The 21,328-nt window shown below is 42.5% G+C and overlaps 1 protein-coding gene across 1 annotated transcript in view; it reads left to right on the forward strand.

Annotated features, from left to right (window-relative positions):
• Positions 1-21,328, forward strand: part of NUP210L (nucleoporin 210 like) — a 201,320-nt gene that overhangs the window by 92,965 nt on the left and 87,027 nt on the right. The window contains exons 25-29 of the mRNA XM_069216017.1: positions 127-254; positions 2,273-2,405; positions 4,818-4,880; positions 10,153-10,332; positions 11,448-11,528. Coding sequence (XP_069072118.1) covers positions 127-254; positions 2,273-2,405; positions 4,818-4,880; positions 10,153-10,332; positions 11,448-11,528 — 585 coding nt within the window. The remainder of the gene's footprint in view (positions 1-126; positions 255-2,272; positions 2,406-4,817; positions 4,881-10,152; positions 10,333-11,447; positions 11,529-21,328) is intronic.

The raw sequence follows: 21,328 nt of genomic DNA on the forward strand, positions 1-21,328 counted from the left end.
GAAAGTGATGTTTTAAGTCATGAGAGGGGTATGGTGGGAGTAGATCACATGAGGAGTATTAATAGTCACAATGTATGATGGCCAAATTGGTGATTATCATGGTATGTCCCTTCTTTTATGTTCTAGGTTGAAGTTGGTAAAATAGTTCCAGTCATCTTGAGGGTTTTGAATGCCTATAAACATCCTTTTCCAAATAAATATTTCAAGAGCATGGATCTCCAGCTTCAGGCAGCAACTCCTATCATTAACCTCCTGTAAGTACTCAACCTCTTTCGCTTTTGCTCTTGGGTATGAACAAAGTTTTTTAATGGTATTCTGTTAAACAAGGATGCCACATCTCCTGTTACACTGATATAAGCACAGTTTGTCCCTTTGCTGCTCTCCTGTAAGTTTTATTCTTCTTGAGCTATTACACTGATATAAGTACTCTACTCCATTTTAATGAATGTTCCTTATCCACTTGCATTATACCTTCAAGTATTCTTTGTTTCCATTCATTATTCTGGTGCATATACTGAGTGTGTCCTTTGCTGCCTTTATTCAAGTACTCACATCACTGTGTTACAATGTTGCACTTTATCCCCTGTGTTTCTTTGTGTAAATGCGTTGCTGCTTTATGGGTTACCCTGACACGCATACTCCGTAATCCTGTTGTGGTCAACCTTTGGGGCTTGTTGTTCTTTTTCTTACTCTGGTGTATATGCTCAGCGCTGGCTATTTTTGTGAGAGTCCTCCGCCTACCTGAAGTACTTTACCTGCTTGATAAGCATATGCAAGTCTGCACTGTTACTTTTTACACTGATATAGAAACAGTTTTGCCCATTCTGTAAGTGTTTTTCTTTTTCACTTGTCACCCTTACATTAGCAAATACTACTCTCATTCATACTTTCATGAAGGGCTTCATCTGCTTGTTTTCATCATGTAAGGACTTTCAATTCGACTTTCTGATCCTGGCCTGTGAACTTAGGGCCAGAAGAACAAACATTAGGAATACTGACTTCCTAATTGCACGTATCTCTGAATCGCAATTAGGAAATCAGTATGCCTAATGTATGAATTGTTTTTTCCCCAAATAGTGATTCCTAGTAGGTCCCAAATCGAAATTCCTCATGAATATTCATGAGGTAGGTCGCAATTTGCAACCCATTAGGAATCACAGTCATCTCAAGTTTCATTTTGTAAGGGTAGGCTGTGGTCTGTGGGACCACTATCTGGTCTTAAATATTTTTTTGACATTCTAAAAAGGGAAGAGGTCCCTATGGGACCCTTTGCCCTTTGCGAATGGGTTACCACCACTTTTAAAATGGCAATAAAGTATTACTGACTTGCAACCAGAATGTCGTAAAACAGTATTACATACCATACTGATTCAGTATTTGCAAGGGACACCCAAAACACACCCCTTCCAAGTACCAGATCGCAAACGCAAACAGCGGTTCAGTAAGTTACAAAATCACATTTTGCATTTTGTACATTTGAAAAAGCATTTTTCTGGTCTCAAACTGCCCGATTCTGCGAATTTGGCCATTTGCAACAGGAAAAATGCTTTGTCATCTGACCCTTCGTGGTCTCTTTGTCTTTACGTAAGTAAGCAATCTGTAAATTGATGACAATCGTGTAAGCACTATGTAACCTTGAAATTTTGGTGATGTACTTTGCTGACTCGTTTCTTATGCTGACATTCTTATGCCGACATACACACTCAGTTTGTCGTCCTCCTACCACCACACAGGTAATCCACTTATCTTGTTGTTATCTCTTGTTGTTATTATGGTTTTTATACTCAGTGTATCCCTTTGTTACATACTCTTCTTTTCCTTTTACTAGCATCATGTAAGTACTCTGTATCTTCTTTTATGACTGTAATGTACATACTTGGAGTCTAGTGCTACGTTCATGTATGTGCTCTGCTGCTCACATTCCATTGTATTCTCATGTATCTACACTGCTAATCCTGTTCTTGCTTTGTAGTAAATGCTCAGTGTAAACTTTGGACTGCTTGTGATATTATATTCCTTTGCATTGTTACATTAGGGTAAATGGTTGATTCTCTTGACTTTAATGTATATTTTCAGCTTCTCCCAGTGACGTTCTCATACTCAAGTACACCATAAGTACTGAAACAGATGTGATTTTTTCAAATAGTGAACCACGAAACACTGCATTTATTAGTCCTTTTGTAAAATAATCTCTTTGCACAGTGTGCTGTACATATTTTTGTATTTGTTATCTCCAGTGCAAATAGAACAAACTAAATTTGTTTTTCTGCAGGGCAGTGGAGGCGTCGGATACATTTTGTGCAAGCTTTCTACTTAAAGCAATTGTTGTAGGTCAAACAACGCTGATAGTCACAGCGCGAGACAAGGCCAGACGAAAACTCACCTCCATTCCTCGGCAAGTTGAAGTAAGAATAATTGGGTCCAATTGTAGAGTGAATTCTTACTTAGTTCTGGTGGGTGTTGCGTCCTGGCAGTATCTTAGCCTACAATTCTTTATGTGTCCTGCTAGATCCTCTAACTCTAATACATCCCTTTCATTCATGTAACTCAATTACCCATGTATTTCTGGTTCCTCGATCCCTTGTTCATCCTGTAAATTTCCAGAGATTGTTCCTGGTTTCTATCTCCTTGCATATCAATCTACCAATCAGGCTCCTAGTCCCTTCTAACGTTCATCTATCTCTTCTGTTCTTTTATAGCCATTATTCATCAATCCTTTTGAGTTCTATAAATCCATTTTTGTATCCATCCTGTCACTCAGTATTTTTTCACCTGAATTTCTATCAATGAATTGTTACTCCAACTTCTAAACTCCAGTAACTCAATTTTGTAAACATCTCATGGTCCTACAACACAACCTTGTCCCAAACGTCAGGTTTCTGTAAGTTAATCTGTTCTCCATGCTGTGGGGTTTAACTAATTATTTTATTGATTCATGTGGTTTCCAAACCAACATACTTTAGCCGTGCCACATTCAAGTCCTACACTCAATCTAATTTCCATCCTTTGATATTTTATCTATCCTGTAACTCAGTAATCAAACTTTTGTTTGAGCACCTAGAACTTTGGGACTTCTTTAGGTCCCAGTCGGTGGGACCCACCACTTTTAGAAATCCCCACCTATTTGATCAGGAAATCTGTGACATGATTGCAGTGACAAAACAGAGGAGTGTAGGGTTGGCAGCATGTTTATTTGGCCCACTCTGTATTGTGTTTTTTTTGTTTTTCTGGAAACAAACTACTGAGGCAGGAGTTTTTTTCAGAATAACAAAAAAATGGTCCTTATGTGCAGAGAGTTTTCTTTCTGTGCATCAGAGTCATTTCTTGCCGCGTTGGGCTATGCCTTGCAGGTTGCTAAGTCAAGAGTTTCTATTAGCAGAGCTGGCTTGCTGCTTGGCTGTCTAAAACTTGGGACTACATTCACACCCAGAGTTAACCAGAGCTATTGAGCATTCATAACAAGGCCGTGCACGCATTGTGCAGGGAGGCAGTTTGTTGCAGGACTACTTTAGTGTTTCCACAGTTGCAGGCAACTGGAGGGATGCTCTGTGATTGCAAGGAGCATTGGGTGGGAAGGGTGGTAGCGAGGCAGCTTGTTCATAATAGTTTAGTTCTAAATCTTTTGGTTTTTGGTTGCAAAATCCTTCCTTGATTGAACATTCTATGGGGCTTCAAATCCTCCTATTCATAATTTATTACTTTGTTTCTCAAATGGTGGGCTATACACTGGGCTCTTAATCCTTCAGCACTGGATCTTTCCCTTAGGTATTAAACCCCTCAGTACTCCATCTGGTATTTGGTTATTCGATCCCTAAGTTCTTGATCTTTTCATTGAGATTCTCTTTTTACAGTTGTTGGTTTTTCACTTGGTATTGCTAGGAAGTCAATCATTATGCCCATCCATTGGGTTTCTAACAATCAATTGTTAATCCTCCCCATGATGCTCAATAGTTACGTCTTTACTCCATCCCTTCAGGGTTTCTAATGTTTCAATCTTTAAGTATTCAATAGTATTAACCTTTTGATCAAACTTCAATTTCCTAATCCTTAAATCCCTGATGTCTCCCAGTATTCAAATGAGATAACACTTGGCACTATCTTTCAGGTCTCTCACTTGTCAGTTCAGCCCTCAGATACACAAACAATAAATCCCCTTCCACTGGTAACTTCTTTGATTAATTCCCCTGTGTCCTCTCTGCCTAACTCTCCAATGTTTGCTTTGAATGGTCTTCATCAATAGGTTCTGTAATTTCTGAGTCACTGGCCCCTTTAGCCATCTACAATTTTTTTTCTTCTGATACTAGTTTCATCTATCAGCTGATCCTCCCTTTGATTGTCTTGTGACTCTCCCCTTGCTGCGGAAGTGTTTAATTCTCACGTGTTCCTTAGGCATCCTACATAGCTTCTGGTCCATCTACTCTTTGCTTCCTACGTGTGCCCAATCTCATGTATCTCATACACTGAAGACCAGATTCTTAAATTGCATTTTGTAGTATAATTTGTAGTAGTGCAAAACATACTACAAAATGCAATTCTCAAATTACCTAGAGAGTTTTACAACTCCGTACTCCCTTTACGTAAGTGTGCAGAGTTCTCTGCCCTGACTCTGGAGTCTCTAGGTGCGCAGAACTCTGCATACATAAGTTAAGGGAGTGCAGAGTCATAAACCTCTGCACATAGTTTGTGACTCTCAAAAATTAGTAAACTTCCAAAAAAGTTTACCTTTGAGAATCAGCCCCATACTGTTAATTGCCACGGGATTCTAGTATTCATCACTCTTTTAACAGAGGTGTTTACCATGTTCATCTTTTTTTCAGGTATTTCCTCCATTCAGACTGGTTCCTGATCATATGACCCTGATTCCCAAGAACATGATGCAGGTAAGATCACAAACATTAAAACTGAAGTGTGTATCTCAAGTGCCCATCAAAGAGCATCAATATTATTTACTCTCAGTATGACCCAGAAACCCTTGTAGAAATACATATTGAGAGTGCGGTGACAAACAATATCACTCTTCCCTATTAGAGTTGTCTGGAAAACAAAACCGTTGATGACTAGCTCAAGAATGAAGCGGCTTACTGAATGGGCATGAAGTTTGAACTCCCTTCCACCCTATCTGAACTGGTATTGTTCACCCTAACTGGCAGTGTAAGAAGGTGCTCATTGTTTGTGTGCTTCAAGGTATATTGTTCTCAAAATAGCACCTTTCAATTGATGATTCAGTTTGCAGGATGGATTACAATTTCCTAATGGGCATTCTTATCAGAAATGGCATCACTAGGGGTCTATGTGACGTTGAAGATTACTACATAACATAATATCTTCAAAATAAAATGTTTACTTAACAAACTGAAAAATTAACTAATGTAAATCTTCATCTACAATTCTTAGTTGGGAATTGTTTTGATAAATTCCTTAAAGGTTTGGAATAACCAATCTTCAGTCATCATTGTATCTCTTATTTTTACCTAAACCTCACCTGCTTTGTTTATTTACTCCAAATTGTTTTAAAAAAATGTTTGCTAACACTTAATTAGTATCAAAATAGTTCCTGCAGAGGAGGGTAGTAATATTGGTGCAGTCCCAACTGTGTATTACAGTTTCTCAGATTAATGATGTCATCTATCTGGGCCTTGGTTCCTTGGTTCACTTATCTTCTGTAATTTGGAACACTGAGTAATGAACTAAGCTCCGGTCTTCAGCACCATATAAAAACCTTGATGTTTATCTTTTAATGTTAATGAAAAGTCTCTGGTTCACTAGAGGCTAGGAGCTGCTGTCAGCTGCTGGATCTTGACAGAACTTGAGTCTGGTTGTGGATTCTCAGAAGAGAAACTAATCTGCCTCTTCCTAAAACAACACACCCTCAGCGTCACAAGTATCACACAAGAAGATAAAGCTACCCCAAGGAGAAAAGGGGCCAGGGAAGAAGGAAAGACATACAAGGTCCAGCGGGCAAAGCAGCTTTTGAACATTCCAGGAATTGACAAGGATCTGCTTTACCTTCTAGTTTCTATAGTGAGAACATGCAACACATTAGAATGAAATGTATAATAATCTATAGCCTCGTCAAGGCCCAAAGCTCAAGATTTTGTTTACCTGGGTCTGTTATGGCGAACCTTGTAAATAGCCCCTGCACCAGGTACTTCTGGTGGTGGTGTTTGTGAAAATGACTGGTTTTGCAAGTTTCCACTGAACCAGCTCTACCCTGTTTTTTAATACAAGTGATAAATAGAGTGTGTTATTTTATTATAGCTGGATGATGTGAACAGAGCAGTTCAATTTTTAATCACCATTAGTAGATAAAAGTTGTTGCATGGTAGTCTGTAAGCACGATAGAACTTATGTAATGATAATAATAAGAAGAATATAATTATTATTATTAAGTTATAGTTCCTTTAGTTCTTTGAAATCATAAATTGCATAATGCAGCAGCATTGCCCCATTTAGTTAGGATTTTGTGGCATTGTCATCAGTGCAGCAGGATTGTGCAACATAAGCATCCTCTGCCGTAAACCATCTTAGATTGCATGGGTCTATATATCCCACCTAAATAAACACGATATTATATATGCAAGAAGATCCCATATATAAAATATGACTACTTGACTGATGTTTTGTGCAATCAAGTTATGTCCTCTTTTATGGATAGGTACGAGAACCACTTTCTTGATTCCAAAGTTGATCAGTTTCCATAATCATTCTGAAAATGGTATTTAGCATTGATTTCAACTATTTACAATTTCCTTTAAGCACCTTACTGGATAGCTCATCTGGCCCCATCACTTAAAAATGTCTAATGTTATTCTAACCAGGACTTCATAATCACATTCCTCTATTCCATCACAATTCATTAAGCAAAGCTGTATCATACTTTTTACCCTCCCTTTACCTTGTGAACCTAGTGCTGATGATACATGTTCTATAATATCAATATACTACTTTGTTAATGGGCTATTTTGTGATGGTAATCTGGTCTTAACTAAAGGTACCATGCATTCCCACCAAACCTTAATTTCTTTATCCAGCCCTCTGAGGATATTCAAATCCTTTTCATTAGAAGACATGATCACAAGTTGTGTGACTTACTAATTGCTGCTCCCATTTGAGTTTTTATAGTTGATATCTGTTTTCACTCTCTATCATTTCAATGAAAGAGAAGAATTTGAGATAAATTAAATGACTTTCTGATAAACAAGTGCCGTCAATGAGTGAAGATTGTTTACACATTCCTCTTCACAAGTGTCCTTGTCTGCTACCTGATATCCTACAGTTTACAAATCTCAGATCATCAAGTTCCAATAGTAAACATAACTCACTGTCTTTCTTATCATTTTCATTTATTAAAAAAGTATTGCATCTGGAACAAAGCAGTTTTGCTCTCTAGTTCTCCGTGTAATGTCTTCCTGCTACTTCAGGCACTGAAAGCATTGATGGCAAAGAGATATCTCAGATGGATGGTCAGTTCATGTGAAACTGTTTACTCTTTTTCTGTAACTGGCATACTGTAGTTAATATAATCAAAGGACAAACCGCTGTTCACTACAATATAGCATTTCAGTTGCAAACCTCTTTCTTTAACTGAACATATACTTCTATATTGCTATCATACTGAAACATTTTACCCTCTAGCTTAAAATAATTCCTTTATTTGTTTCTCACTCTTTGTCATCAAAGCAGACATAAAAACACATTCAAATCAGTTAGACTATCCAAACTGTAAGTCTATCTTCTGAAGAGAAACAATCATTAAAGTATTTAAAAAATATTTTTAACTTCTCTCTCTTCAATTCATTTCAGAAGGCCCACCATGTTCCATTGTCTGATCATTAGCAACATGCTAAATGTTTTTCTTTCACTCAGCATAATAGCAAACACTTTATAGTCCTTTCTGCTTTATTCAAAATTGATGGCTTCTTATTTCAGAGTTTGCCTTTAGCTGCATTTTTATTTTAAACTTTACTTCACAACTTATCCTGAATCTGCTTTTCCAAATCCTTATGTATTTCTCGAATTCTTATTCCAGTCTACTCGTATCCATTATCTCGGACCAGCTGTAGACAAGCCCAGGCCTTTATTGGTAGATTATGACCCTCAGTGCTGGGATGAGTCTTGATAACTGAGTTGTACAGAATTAATTTAATGGTCACAAATTTTCCCAGGTAGAATACTAGAAATAAAATGCAAGTCAGGTCACTTGTGGTTTTTATCCTTTTCTTTCTATTTAACTCACATACTTCATATCTCTAGCTCTCCTATCTTGAACTCTTCCCTATGTTTTTTTCCTTTTGCTAGAAAGCCCAGAGTCATCGTCTGTATTGACAGTTCCTTTCTTAGTCCATTGTAGGCAATCAATTTATCCATGACTCGTTTCCCCATCAGTCTTCAAATTCACCCTCACTTTGTTGCATTAGAGGTTCATTTATAGCAAATTTAGTAGACCAGTTTTAAGCAACCTATAAAATTTTTACCAAGTAGCCCCGAATGTGTATCATATCATACTATCAGGACAGCACTAGGTACAACAGATCTAACATCGTTGTATAGAAGATGTATCTCCCAGTTTATATTTCCACTTAGGATCTAACAAAACTTTAAGATTTCATATTAACATTGGACATATACTTTGTTCATCATCTGTGATATTTCATGCATGGTTCTGGTGCCTAATAGTCGTTTGTAAATTAGGAGGTTCACTTGGAGAGGATGCACAAAGCATCCTTCATCAAAATAGGGGTCTTGTCTGACCAATGCACCACTGGATGCTATTGGCCCCACCTCACTGATCACTTTATTTATTTATTTTCTGGCTCCAAGTGAACAGTGATGGTACAGTAGCTGCCTCGGTGGTGCTTAGTAATTACATAACAATGTCTCTTATGCATGAATTATCAGCTGTCTCCCACCAAGAAACAGCTTTTATGGATCTAGCTCAACCTGGCTTCTGCACAGCATTGAATCTGCTGTAGTCTATATTTCAGATAACATCAGGCTTATTACTGATGAAAGAAGGCAGTGGCTGTGATGCAACTAGACCTCTCCAGGTATTTTATTCGATGTCACTTGATACCTTGCTCATCCGTCTTTCCCATTTTGGCAGCAGGCATACTGTTTTAGTTTGATATTAGTCTTGTTAATTGACTTACCGGGTACAGGTGGTGTACATACCTCCTTTTTAGCATTAATTCAAGCATCTGTCTCAGGGCCTTCCACTAGGTTTGCCTTTGAGTCTGACCTCGTTTAATGTCTCTGTATCTGAGTTGCAAACCCACTACCTATTTTTGTTTTTCTCTTGTCCCTTATGAAGATGACACTCAAATTCTCATCAGTTTGGACAACAAACCTTACGCTGCTGCATCAAATTTTAAGAACTGCTTTGTTCAGGTAGTTAAGTGGATGAGTGTACATGTGTTTAAGGTGAACACTGAGAAGACTGAAATCCCCATTTATAGGCCTGCAATCTACCTCCTTGTCTTCCACTTGGTGACTGGTATACAATTTATGCCAGTCACGTCTTAATCTGTGTCTAATCTGGGCTATGTCTTTGATGCTTCTGTTACACTTTCAAGACATGTCAGTAAAGGGTTTTCCTCTTGCCTTTATTTTAACTGTCAGCTTCACAAAATCATTCCACTTTTTTGCTCATCTGTTTCTGCCGGATGATATTTTGGTATGATATTCTGGTACCATATCTCCTGTAGCTTTAGCTCACATTGCTGCAGTACATCATGAGTGACATTTAGCCAATTGTGTTTTCCCAGCCAACACCACTACACATTCTGTGACTTCTAGACACATAAGAAAAATGTAACTGATAGTCCCACAAAGTTTAGCTCTGCTAGCTGAAAAAACAGAACTGACTGAAAGGTGACCTCATGACGTGGAGATTTTACAACTGTATGCTTAGAGTATCAGAATAGACCTAAGTGCATTTGTGCTGGGATGTTGGCTTTGACTTTGATTTCAACATTGTAGCTTCCATTTTGCTTAGAGGGTTTGCCCTCTAGAGGAGGGTGTTCATTGAGCAAAGACCTCCTGCAATATAATTTGCAATCCTTCCAAATGTTGGTTGGTAGGTGATGGAGTTGTTCAGTTGTGTTTTTGCAGAGACGTTTTGATTAGTACTGTAATTTTTCTTGTGTATCGCAGGTGATGTCTGAAGGTGGTCCTCAGCTGCAGTCCATTATTCACTTCTCCATCAGTAATAGGACGGTGGCAGTAGTGAACCGTTTGGGCCAGGTGACAGCAATAGCAGTTGGTGTCGCCACAGTGCACGGCACAATCCAGGCCATCAATGAGGACACTGGCAAAGTTATTGTTTTCTCCCAGGTACCTGGCGTGATATCTGCACAACAGCCACGCCCTTTCTGATGTACCCGCATAATAGTTAAGGCTTATATTCCATTGTTCTCTGTAGCTACCACTCTTATTGCTCCTAATGATAACTTACCCTTTATAGCTCTTCTTTTCCACACTAACTCTGTCTCATTTAGCCATCTTTAACGTGCCTCAGTTTATGTGTCTTCTAACTCAACCATTCTTTTGTCCCACACCACCCTTTGTCACCTCTTGCTCTATCCATGTTTCAGTGTCCATCATTTTATTTAGCTCTTCACCACTTTTACCAACTCTGACCCTCCTCTCACCACCATCATTCACTGCTAACATTTCACATGTGAACCCCACCCACTTTCCATCTGACCATTATCCTTTAATTATGACTTCACCAATCTCCTCCATTTTGTCACCTCACCTCTTGTTTGAGCCGCCCTCTCAATGTCTGCACATATAAACACATGCTTCCCATTCTCACTTGTGTTCTTCTCCCTACTCTGACCTTCTAGACACAGCTCATTCTTGCCGTCTGTAATGAGTTCACCATTCTCCCCTTGTAGCCCCTCACCTGTTCTCCAGTGTTGACACTTGATAGCAGCTCCTCTCACCTTAACCCCGTATGACGGATGCTGCCTTCAGCCCTTCTTCTTATGGGTGCCCCTTCTACCCCTCTCTCATCTGATGGCTACTCCTCTCACACCTCCCTCCTTTGATGGCTACTCAATTCACATCTCACTATTACGATGGGTGACCCTTTCTTCCCTCCATCCCTCCCTGCTATGTTGGCTGCTCTCCTCCCTTCTGTCTCCTATGGTGGGTGCTCTTCTCACCTCTTACTTCTTTGATATATGCTACCCTCACACCTCTCTCCTATTAACAGGGCTCCTCTCCAGCCCTGCCCCCCTATAATCCATCCTCTCCTGACCAGTACCTGCTAAGTTGGTTCTTTCTTCCTTGTCTACTCTTGTCACTTCGCCGGCGTCCCAGCTATGGTTGCATCTCCTCTGTGAGTACTCTTAGTTCATGTGGCCGCCTTGTGCTCAGAAACTATGCGGTCTAAAAATTGTTTCTATTCCATGTTCACAATCTTTCCAATTATTCCCTTACAGGATTCTGCGGAGGTGGAAGTGGTTCAGCTGCGAGGAGTACGGATCCACACACCTGCAACACGTCTGATAACGGGGACTAAGGTGGGTGTTGCAACCTAAGTATGGGTTTTTTGTGCCAAGAAAGGAGTGGGAGAATACATGTGGCTCACTGTTTGAGAGCATTGAGTTAGCGCTCTCTTTCAGGAGTGCTTGCTCACAGGATGTACTGAGAGTAATAACGGCTGTTTTTCTGACAAGGTATTTTAAATTTGCTTTCAGTCAGAGAATGTCCTGCACCTGGTTTTATTTTCAACTTTAATCTTATTGATACACTCTCTTACCAACTTATCCTATATCAACAAAGTTGAAAAGTATTAAAGGGGAGGAGAAGGTTGCCATCCACGTCATTATCAAGGCCTATCAAGGCCTATCAAGTCCTATGGTGCCGCTAACACATATTTATACAAGTACAAATGACTTAGAATCAGTAGGTTTTCACTAATTTTCCAAGGTATTCGAGATCATTCATATTCCAAATGGACCCCAGAAAGGAGCTTTTGACATGATTTAGCTCTGACCAACTTCTGTGTCCCTAGTGGACTACGAGCGCCTGATTCCTACTGGGTTGTAACTCTCTAGATAATGCTTCTGTCTAATTTTAAGATATTCTGCAGGCCGCCATGTAATGATTTTGCTATATCCTGAACAAGGCCAGAAGTGAGTGTAGGTTATAGGGGAGATAGATAACTTCTGGCAATATTAGCTGCTCTCCAACAACTGAGTTTGGCCCCCTGATAGAGACTTCTAACCGCAGATTGCTCACTTTTTTAATATTCCCCAGGCATTAGACTGGATCTGGAAACTTTTCAGCAGTACCTCTGAATGCCGGTAGGTTGAACTGGGCAGCTCTCTACACCCACTCCGTTCCACTCTAGAAATGATGTGCATAGCATATTTAGGCAGCACTTCTGTGTGCTGACATAATTTATTTTACTTCTGCACCATCAGACAAAGATCCAAAGCTACTTCTCATCTCTTTGAGACAATTTGCCTCAATTTTGTTCTGTGCAACAGAAGTGTCAGCTCCCAAATCTACAGGTTTTAAGCTCTGTAAGGACTGTTGCAAGCAAATGTCTGTGACTGATTCCCCCCCAGCCTGTGGTGCTTGGGGGTCGAGTCACCAAGTTAATACTTGCAGTGACTTCACATTGATGAACCTGACTGCCATATAAGTGGTAGTCTCTGGGGCGAGACCGTCCAAGGCAAAGGGTTTTCCTGGTCCCATTCCTGGTTCAGAAGTCTTAGGAGTTGATCCCAAGATTGATTGTCGTCGCACTCCAAGTCTCCGGGTGAGTCAAAGAAAAAACTTTTAAAAATCCAAGGAGGACCTGGCCCCTTCTCCCCACTCATATACTCCTGAGAATGTACGAGGGCATTGCCATGCCTCTCAATCTTGCTCCCGAAGTCAATCGCCATCAAAACCCATGCTGCGACTTGTCCTGGCTCAAACTGAGTTTCCAGGGTTACCCGTGATACGGACGCAGACTGAAGAGTTTTGCAAGGCCATGCTGAGACTCTTAGCATTCTTTCTGCTCCCTCTAGTGATTTTGGGGACAAGGCAGATTCCACTCTGGAGCTGTTCAAAGAGAGCAAGGCCACAGAATGCTCCCTGTCATATCTGCTCCACCTGGCCAGTCACAGCAGCCCTATCATTCCTTTCATGGTTTTGGCAGACGTACCCCATATTGCCAGCTGCTTCATCCTCAGCAAGGTGCCCAGCATTTTGTGGTCGAGGCTCTGGCAACCACTGGTCCTACGGTCAGGGTCAGCGAGCCAATCAGCCGACTCCCCCTCCCCCAAGCTCCACCTGCTAACCCTCTTATAGTGCCTCTAGTGAGAACAGCCACTCAGTTGGAGGCAGGATCCAACAATTATTGCCAAGTTGGGGGGCTTTAACATCAGACAGGTGGGGCTTACAGATTATTCGGAAAGGAAACACCTTGCCCTTCACAGACACCACTGCACCCTCCACCATCCCGAGATTGATTGGCGGGGTACCTTCTGCACTTCTTACTGCAGGCAGTGCAAGCCCTTTTGGCCGGTGGGGATGTCGAGCATGTCTGAACCATAAGGGGGTCCTGGTTGTTATTCCCAGTACCTGGTGTCAAAGACGCATGGGGGCCTTCATCCTGTTCTAGATCTGCGCCCAATCAACATCTTCCTCTGGAAGGACATATTCAAAATGCTCACCAGAGCCTAGGTCTAGTGTTCCCTCCACCTTGGAGACTAACTGGTAGCACTGGACCTGCAGGAAGCATATTTCTATATTTCTATCCTACGGGCCCATTGATGCTACCTGTAGTTTGTGGTGGGATAGGAACATTTTCAGTTTGCACTACTCCACTTTGCTCCCACCAGCACCCCTCAGCTGTTCACAAAAGTAATGGTGATGGTAGCAGCGCAGCTTTAGAGGTTAGGAATATGATGACAAACCTCCTGTTTATTTTGGGGTTCACTATCAACATGCTGAAGTCACACTCTACTCCTTCTCAGACACTCCATTTCATCGGGGCCAATCTGGACACAGTCTGGTTTCGTGCCTTTTACCCAGAAAGGAGAGTAGTCAAGTACATTCAGTCTATCCTGCTCTTTCAGGCTTGAACTTGTATTTCAGTGAGGTTGACTCCGAGGCTGCTGGGCCAGATGGTCTCCTGCATCCCACTGTTCAAGCATTCAATTGGCATATATGGGCTCTGCAGTGGGATCTAATTTCTCAGTGGGCTGAACATCAAGGAGACCTATCTGCCCATGTCCAGAGTTCGAAGGAGACTGCAAAAGATCTGTAGTATGGGATGGAGATTTGGGTCAGAGCAGACCCTTCTCCTTACCCCCATCCAGAGCTGACAGCGGTGACTGATGTGTCAGTCCTGGATTGAGGTAGCTATCTGGGAAAGTGGGAGATCAGAGGCCTCTGGTCTCCAGCAGAGGGACAGTTCCATATCAACCTTCTGAAGCTGAGGGCCGTTCACTTGGCATTGAAAACCTTCCTTTCATCGATCAAAGGAGGTGCCTAGCTAATCACGAGGAGCAATTGCACCTGGAGGTGGTGCAAGGTCACTTCTGCGACTGGGGAGAACCTTGGCTCGTTCTATTCACCACCGGTGAGAACACGCAGTGTCAGCAGTTCTGGGCATTGGAGTTCCCATGGCATCTCTTGTTGGGAGATGCGTGCTCTCTAGGGGCAAACGTAGTACTCCTGTATCCCTTTCTACTGATACCTCTTCTGCCCCAAGTTCTGAAGATCAGGGCCAACCGGATCCAGGTCACCCTAACGGCCCTGGATCCGGCACATAGACTATTGTATCCAGAACTCCTGGGCATGAGCTTCTGTACTCTGTTCACGCTGTCCTTCCTTGAGGACCTGCTGGGGCAGCAACGGGAAGGGTTCTGCACCCAGGCCTTCGCAGTCTCCTCCTTCATACTTGGAGATGGAACAGCGACAGCTGAACACCTTCAGCCCTCCTCTAGTGGTGGTTGATCTCATCTTGGTAGCCAGGCATTCCTCGAAAAAACTTTATACGCCTATCCTTGGTACATGATTGTAGCTTGGTGCTGCACATGGCTGATAGACCCCCCCATTAGGCATATGTTTCCTCCCTCTCCCTTTGTCATGCCGCAGTGGGACCTCAACTTGGTTCCTATATATCTGCGGTGCACTCAGTTTGAGTTGCTTCACAGCTGTCCTTTGTGGCTTCTCACTGTCAAGATGGGTTTCCTCATCACCATCACATCGGTGCATTGATTGAGTGAGCTTTAGGCTGTCTGTGTTAACTCGTTCTGTACTACCTTCTTCCTAGACAAAATGGTTCTGCAGATGCGATCATCATGGAAAGTTGCAACACTGTTCCACGTTGGTTAAACCATTATTCTGCTGTGCTCGGCCCCTCCCCCTCTAAGGAGGAGTATAGACTCTATCGCTTGGACCCAAAAAGAGCACTGAACTTTTATATCATTCATACCAGAAAACACGGGGTGGACAATCAGCTCCTTATGCAGTTCACTGAACCAAAAAAAGGCAGGCATGCAGAAAAGGACCACCTCACGTTGGATCTTGTCCTTCATTAAGATCTGCTTCACACGGGTAAAAAACAGCATCTGGAAGGACTGTGTGCTCATTTCATCAGGTCCAAACCTGCTACCACTGATTTGGCAAGCAGAGTTTCGGTCCTGGACATCTGCCAGGCTCCTACATATGCATTCCTCCATACGTTCCCGAAACACCACTGTCTGGATAGCCAGGTTTGCTGAGAGGGGCATTTTGCCTGCTCAGTTCTACAGGACTTTTTGGTTTGAGTCCATTTGCAGACCTACCTTCAAATAGATATTGCTTTGGTAACAAATTCAAAGGAAGAGGAATCGGTGCTTAGAAGTCCCTATCAAAAGAACAAGTTACTTTTCTTCGGTAACAATCTTTCTCCTAGATACTAGATCTAGCCGCAAATATCTCACTGACACACCCATCCTCCCCGTTCTGTGAACTGTGCTCCATTTAATAATAATATCCTAAGTCTAGGAATCTGCAGACAATTCACAGCCAATTTGCTATTGGGACTGTGCGTCTGGGAGCATGCATAGTCAGGAAAGCAAAGGATGTCAGTGGGTGGAAGTGGCAATTATCTATGCCCCACATGTCATTTCTGGACCGGAACGGCATCTGTGAGGAGCTGCACAGAAGCAGCTACAGGCTTGCAGAGGTAGTGCTGAAAAGATCCTGTCTGATGCCTGTGAAATATTCAGAAGGTGAGGAATCTGCAGTTAGAAAGAGTCTATTACAAAGAGTGTTACCAAATATAACTAACTTGTTCTTCTTGGCCACATCTATCATCATTAAAGGAGTCTAGGTTAGGCCTTGCAACCAGTTGTGGCCTATTGCCTTTCTTTCAGCAAAGGGATACTCTTTAGAGCAGCTTGACATAATAATGAATGAAATCAACGCATTAATATGACTTTCCATATTTATAGTCATCTTCAGTCTGAGGGGAGATGGTGTATTTCCTAGTCTTTACTTTCTGGTGGCTTAAAACAATGTTACCAAGCCTACGCATCAGTCTGTCAACAGCAACGCAGTCTCGGATGCAGTTAAGCTAAAACAGTTGTCATCCATTCCAATCGTGATTGAATGATTAAGCAGTGGCTTGAATGGCAGCCAGATCGTTCTGGAGGAATTGAGACAACTTAAAGATAACTTGTATGCCATTAGAATATGTATGAAAGGAGACACCCACATTTAACAGTAGGGAGTATAACAGCAGATCATAGATGTTAAATAACACAAAATCCTCTAAATGCCACCTTACCCGGTATCTGTTGATGTCAATTTCGCAATACATGCTCTAGGGCACTTACTGCTTAGGAAGGCTAAAGCTGCCACCATCACCATCTCATTTTTCATAATAGAGCGGGTTGTCAACTGTGTCAAAATCTGCTGGCAGATCAAGCTGCATGAGTATAGCAGGTGATCACACAAGGGAGAGAAATGATTGAACATCTTGGTGTCTTTATTTGGACTGAAGCCCGACTGCTAATCCCCAATGATTTTTACCAGAATCAAGAAACTTCTGCAATTTGATAGCAGCCACTTTGTCACACTATTTTACTGGAAATGAATGTTAGAAGTCAGCCAGTAAGTAAGAGGTATCCAATGATACCCTTTTCAAAGCATTGGGAATACATCCCACAAGCGGTTTCTAAAATGTGTGCGAAAATGGGAAATGTTCACCAAAACATTCTTCAGTTTTGGTGGACACACCCCACCCGAACACAGGTTCAAATTCATTTTTAGATTGTCAAGCTAACCAAAGAGGTCTCTTTGTCAAATAAAATCTATTTCTCCTTGATATGGCCTCATTGCTTAGATCTATAGGAGCCCTAGAACTTTACAGAGATGTTTGCATGACTGGCACTCCTAGGCCTAAAATTTGGAATTTACTGTCAGATTTTAGTTATTTTGCTAAGAAAACAGTATTCTAGCCTATTACACCATTCGGAGGAATCTTCACAAATAACAGTCAAAGGACTTGGATTAGCCAATATTTTAGCAATTTAGTAGCTCAAAAATGACTAGTTGAGTTGTTCTCATGTTGCTCCTGGAGTAATGCTCAGTGTAACATTGTGCCTTCTTAAAATTTTAATTTTGTTGTCCTCTCAAAGCTTTTTTACTGTGATAAAACCAATTCCGAAGATCTACCATCTATACTCTAAGTGCTATATAAACAACTGTTTTGATGCCTTTGGTCCTCAATCTATGCAAAGTAATTGGAACAGCCTGATTACTGATGCTCATAATCATGGAGCAGTATTGTTCCACTAACTCAAATAGGCTGTAGGTAAGTGACAATAATTCTTGCTCTCTGAACGTCTTTGTAGTAACTGTAAAGTTGTGACCAGCTCATAGTTATTGGCACAGTGGACAAACCAGTGCCAAGGGTATTGACATTATGAAGAGGCACATTATGACTTAACAACCCATTTAAGATATGGTTGATATTGCCAATAGCTGAATAAAGTCAGGCTCTTCAAAAGCATGCCAGGGGCTATTTTCCTAGTCATTAGATTTGCCATTAAACCATTAAACAATAAATTAAAATCTTGTAGCACTATAGTAATTATAACTGGGTCATATTCGAATGTAAGAGGTCCATTAGGACTTATTAAAATTATTTTCTCAACCTTTGAGGGTTGAACAGTCACGGAAATGGTATGCTGTAATATATTATTCAAATTTTATAGTTACATTTTCAAAGGACTGAAAGACTGGTGTAGGACAAATATATCTAGTACTCTCGAGCCTGTGAATGAATGCAAAACCTCTACACATTTGAAACCTCACCCCCAACGAAGACTTTCCATTTTAAACTTGAAATGGGTGAGGACATGGTTAGAGAAGAACCTACTGATAAGTTCAGCCATTCCTAGTATGTCTTCTATATCCACATTGCAATATTGCTTAAAGGCGCAACATTAACTAGAATGTGTCAATCAAGAATGAGTGATAATCATGGACTATTTGAAGAATTGTGGTACCAAGAAGAAGGATACCCGAGGTGCCTTTCTAGAGTCTGCAATCATAATGAAGGGGGAATATCGGGTTACCACAAGACTTACTGTGGCACTTAAAGAGAAGTTTTCTTATTCATTAAGGGAGTTATACTTAAAAAACTACTGTGACTTTGGGCAATTATAGCTGAAACATAAATGTACTACAAAATATGATTATAGTTACAATATGATCATATGTACTCGCACTATCAATAGGTAGAGAATTGCATACTTTAATAGAAATCATAGAGTGCACATTGAAAGTTACTTACTGTAGCACAGATACTGCCAACAACAGATAGATTCACCAACCATCCCTGAAGGTGTTACCAAATGTACTACATGTGCTCTACAACAATGCTCAATAGAGGTATTGGTAATTACTTACCCTCAAACATAAAGAACTTTCTCTCTTACCCAAAGTGAGATGTGATCAGGGAAAGTTGTTTATTAAACATGAACATATTTATGAAGAGCCAATGTGCTTTTGCCCACTAATTTCCCCTATCATATCTCTCAAGGTGGGGTCCTTGCAGGAAAGATGTTTGTTCACCTGGGGTTTCTCCGGGTAGTACCAAGAAAATGTTCTCAACTGCTCTAGCCTCTGCTCTGAGATGTGGAGAATTCTACAGTTATTCAAAGCAGGCACAAATTTGTTTTGCACGTGCCTAATGATTGCAAACTTTCTGTACTTTACCTGTTCCTTCTTGGTTGTTACATTTATCCCTTGGAAAGACATGTTAACCATTCAAACACACTCATACTCTGTTCATCTATGGCTAGTTTTTTGTAAAAAATATTCTTTAAATTTTATCTAGCTGCCTCTCTCCCAGCCCTTGCTTTTCTCTTTCCTCCACACTCTATTTTCCTCTGTGCTAATGCCTCAGGTTCCTCTTTGCCTTTCTCCTCTGCTCTCCATTTCCTCCTTTGACCTTGAGCTTCAGCATTGTATTTCCTTCTTCACTCCATATGCACAGCCTCTCACTCCCACCCTCTCATTGTCCTGTTTGCACATCACTTTTAGGCTCTCTTTGTCTTCCTACTTCCCACCCAAAACCCTAGTTTTCTATTTTCCTCTTTGCCCAACTCTACCAACCCTTTATTGCTTATCACCCTTCACAGAGCTTCATTTTGTAGCCATGTCTGTTCCTTGCATGCTGCCTTCTCACCCCCTGCTGTGCCATTGCCTGTCAAGACATATGAACAATGGTCCTATCTTAGCTCTAATATTTTTGACAGCCAAGCTGTGGGTGCTTCTCAAGAACTCTGTTTGGCCTAGTTAGGTCCAGAGAGTACCAATCGTACTGATCACTATATTCCCTCTCTCACCTACACCTCTGCCTAGAAACGACAGGGACAAAAAGCACCAGGGCTGAGGAAGATTGGGGAGTACAGCGTTGAGGGCCGCACATTTCTGAAAGGTGGCCTCATCTTCTGATTTGTCTAGCTAAACTAATTTGATTCTTGAGTGCTCTCTTGTAACCGAGAGGGCATCCTGCACGTACAAGGACAGGGAGACAGGGTACCGTCACAGACATGCCAAACATATACTGGAGATAAAATGACCACTATGCCTCACTTTTCCTTTTAAAACTATGGGGGTCATTACGACTCCCGCCGGCGGCGGTAACCGCCCGCCCGGCGGGAGCCGCCGAATGACCGCGGCGGCCATTCTGGCTTTCCCGCTGGGCTGGCGGGCGACCGCCAGAAGGCCGCCCGCCAGCCCAGCGGGAAAGCGCCTTCAACGAGGAAGCCGGCTCCGAATGGAGCCGGCGGAGTTGAAGGCGTGCGACGGGTGCAGTGGCACCCGTCGAGATTTTCAGTGTCTGCTTGGCAGACACTGAAAATAAATGTGGGGCCCTGTTAGGGGGCCCCTGCAGTGCCCATGCCATTGGCATGGGCACCGCAGGGGCCCCCAGGGGCCCCACGACACCCGTTACCGCCATCCTGTTCCTGGCGGTGAAAACTGCCAGGGACAGGATGGCGGTAAGGGGGTCGGAATCCCCATGGCGGCGCTGCAAGCAGCGCCGCCATGGAGGATTCCCTGGGGCAGCGGGAAACCGGCGGTACAGCCGCGGTCAGAATGCCCATGGAAGCACCGCCAGCCTGATGGCGGTGCTTCCGCGGTCCCCGGCCCTGGCGGTCATGGACCGCCAGGGTCGGAATGACCCCCTATATCACTGTCACACTGTTCAAACACTTAAATATTCTACAATATATAACACCATATTCCAATTATTTCATACACTAGACCACAACATCACTTAGGGGGTCATTCTGACTCCCGCCGGCGGCGGTAACCGCACGCCTGGCGGGAGCCGCCGAATGACCGCGGCGGTCATTCTGAGTTTCCCGCTGGGCTGGCGGGCGACCGCCAGAAGGCCGCCCGCCAGCCCAGCGGGAAACCCCCTTCCACAAGGATGCCGGCTCCGAATGGAGCCGGCGGAGTGGAAAGGGTGCGACGGGTGCAGTTGCACCCGTCGCGATTTTCAGTGTCTGCCACGCAGACACTGAAAATCTATGTGGGGCCCTGTTAGGGGGCCCCTGCAGTGCCCATGCCAATGGCATGGGCACTGCAGGGGCCCCACAACACCCGTTCCCGCCAGCCAGGTTCTGGCAGTGGAAACCGCCAGAACCAGGCTGGCGGGAGGGGGTCGGAATCCCCATGGCGGCGCTGCTTGCAGCGCCGCTGTGGAGGATTCCCAGGGGCAGCGGGAAACCAGCGGGACACCGCCGGTTTCCCGTTTCTGACCGCGGCTGTACCGCCGCGGTCAGAATGCCCATGGAAGCACCGCCAGCCTGTT

The sequence above is a fragment of the Pleurodeles waltl genome, chromosome 12 (assembly GCF_031143425.1).
Source record: "Pleurodeles waltl isolate 20211129_DDA chromosome 12, aPleWal1.hap1.20221129, whole genome shotgun sequence".
Taxonomy (NCBI): domain Eukaryota; kingdom Metazoa; phylum Chordata; class Amphibia; order Caudata; family Salamandridae; genus Pleurodeles; species Pleurodeles waltl.